At 41.5% G+C, this 1470-nt stretch overlaps 1 protein-coding gene across 1 annotated transcript in view; it reads left to right on the top strand.

Annotated features, from left to right (window-relative positions):
• Positions 1 to 486: 486 nt before the first annotated feature.
• The window catches only part of LOC307270966 (ataxin-2-like protein), a gene marked incomplete at its 3' end in the record, with an annotated part of 10368 nt that continues 9384 nt past the window's right edge, over positions 487 to 1470 (top strand). The window contains exons 1-2 of the mRNA XM_080054852.1: positions 487 to 588; position 1470. The exon at position 1470 is cut by the window's right edge and continues 57 nt beyond it. Of these exons, the coding sequence (XP_079910978.1) occupies positions 572 to 588; position 1470 (18 nt within the window). The remainder of the gene's footprint in view (positions 589 to 1469) is intronic.

Below are 1470 nucleotides of genomic sequence, written 5' to 3'. Positions count from 1 at the left end.
TTTGGGGAGTATAACATAATTTACTTCCTCTCAAATGTGTTAGAATATTTTTTTATTTTATTTTATAATCTACATAAACATCTGCTGATTTTCCTTACGTGACCTCTGTGGGGACAGAACCGCCCGTCTGAGTAATGATTGACATGACAGCCAACCAATGAGAAAAGGCCTAGAGATGACTGACAGACATTTTCATCCAATCAGCTTCTAAGACAAAATCCGGAGGCGGGGTTTGCTAGTGGTGCGCTTGTTTGAGCTACTAGGGTTAGCCAAGCGGTGCGGTGCTTACTGTTAAAACGCAAATATATTCACATTTTAACATCCCTAATCGTGGGGTTTGATATAAAATGACGTAAACAAGCGTTAAATACATATTTTTATTATTTGTAATGTGTGGAAATAGCCTTTTTAATCGATGCCCGCCCATGTCACGTGTTCAGCCCTTAGCCGGCTCGGGGCGAATGAAGCGCAGAGGTTGCCGTGTTTTGTTGTTTTTCAGCCGTGTATCGTGTTTGGCCTGTCAAAACCAAGCGACTTCTCTCTGCTAAGGAGACTCTGGATCAAGAGGGGGATGCACATGACTAAAAAGTACGTCTCAAATACCCCTAAATCACCCGCCAAAATCTTTCCTGTTTGCTAATTCGTGTGTGTGTGTCAATTGTGTGCATTCTACGTGTCGCGCTAAGCTAAGCTAGCCGCGTTAGCCGAGTTTTAGCTAGCCGCTTGGTGTTTACTAGTCTATCGCTACACAACAACATGACAAGCGAAGGGATTTATTACGACATTATTACCTAGACGAACAGATTGGATTAAACGTGACGTAATCGGTGTGATATGACGTGATGTCAGTCGTTAGGTGTGTGTGTGTTATATTCGCGTGTGGGTTATTGTTCTCAATGTGTTGGTCCGATTAGCTTGCAGGGCCGGTGTTAGCTGCCGGGTCGGGACAGTGTTTAATATTGGAAGCGCCCCCCCCCCCCCCTCTCTTATTATGACGTAATGCCACTTCACATGTTGACACCGACAGTGAGCGTATAACTGCTCTATTAACACTTTCACTTTTTCTTTTGGCTTATAACACTCACGTTAAAGACCTAGGCCTACTTCACCGGTGGAAATATGAAGGTGTATTGAACTCTGAGATCCTATGTAGTATAAACGTGCAAACATTTTAGAAATCGGTTCATGCTAGCCTGAGAAAAGGCAGAAAGAGTGTTTTATAGTCTCACTGTCTTAACCCTACATTTTACTAGTGTGACATCACACATGGTAAAATGTAAGGGTTAGGATTAACAGGACAGCTGGGCCAAGAGAAGACTGAGGGAAGACTGAGGGAAGAAAAACCTCATTCATTATATTATAATAGTGGTTTTATAATGATAGAACGCTGGTTTGTTTTTTAATAAAAAAATAAAATAAAATGTTTGTTCTCTATAAAAATTCCATGACCCATTTTTTCTTCTTTGCAGG

This window comes from Ammodytes marinus (assembly GCF_949987685.1).
Source record: "Ammodytes marinus genome assembly, contig: scaffold_407, whole genome shotgun sequence".
NCBI classification, from domain to species: Eukaryota; Metazoa; Chordata; class Actinopteri; order Uranoscopiformes; family Ammodytidae; genus Ammodytes; species Ammodytes marinus.
Note: the sequence above shows the minus strand (reverse complement) of the source record. Positions and strands in the feature narration are given on the sequence as shown.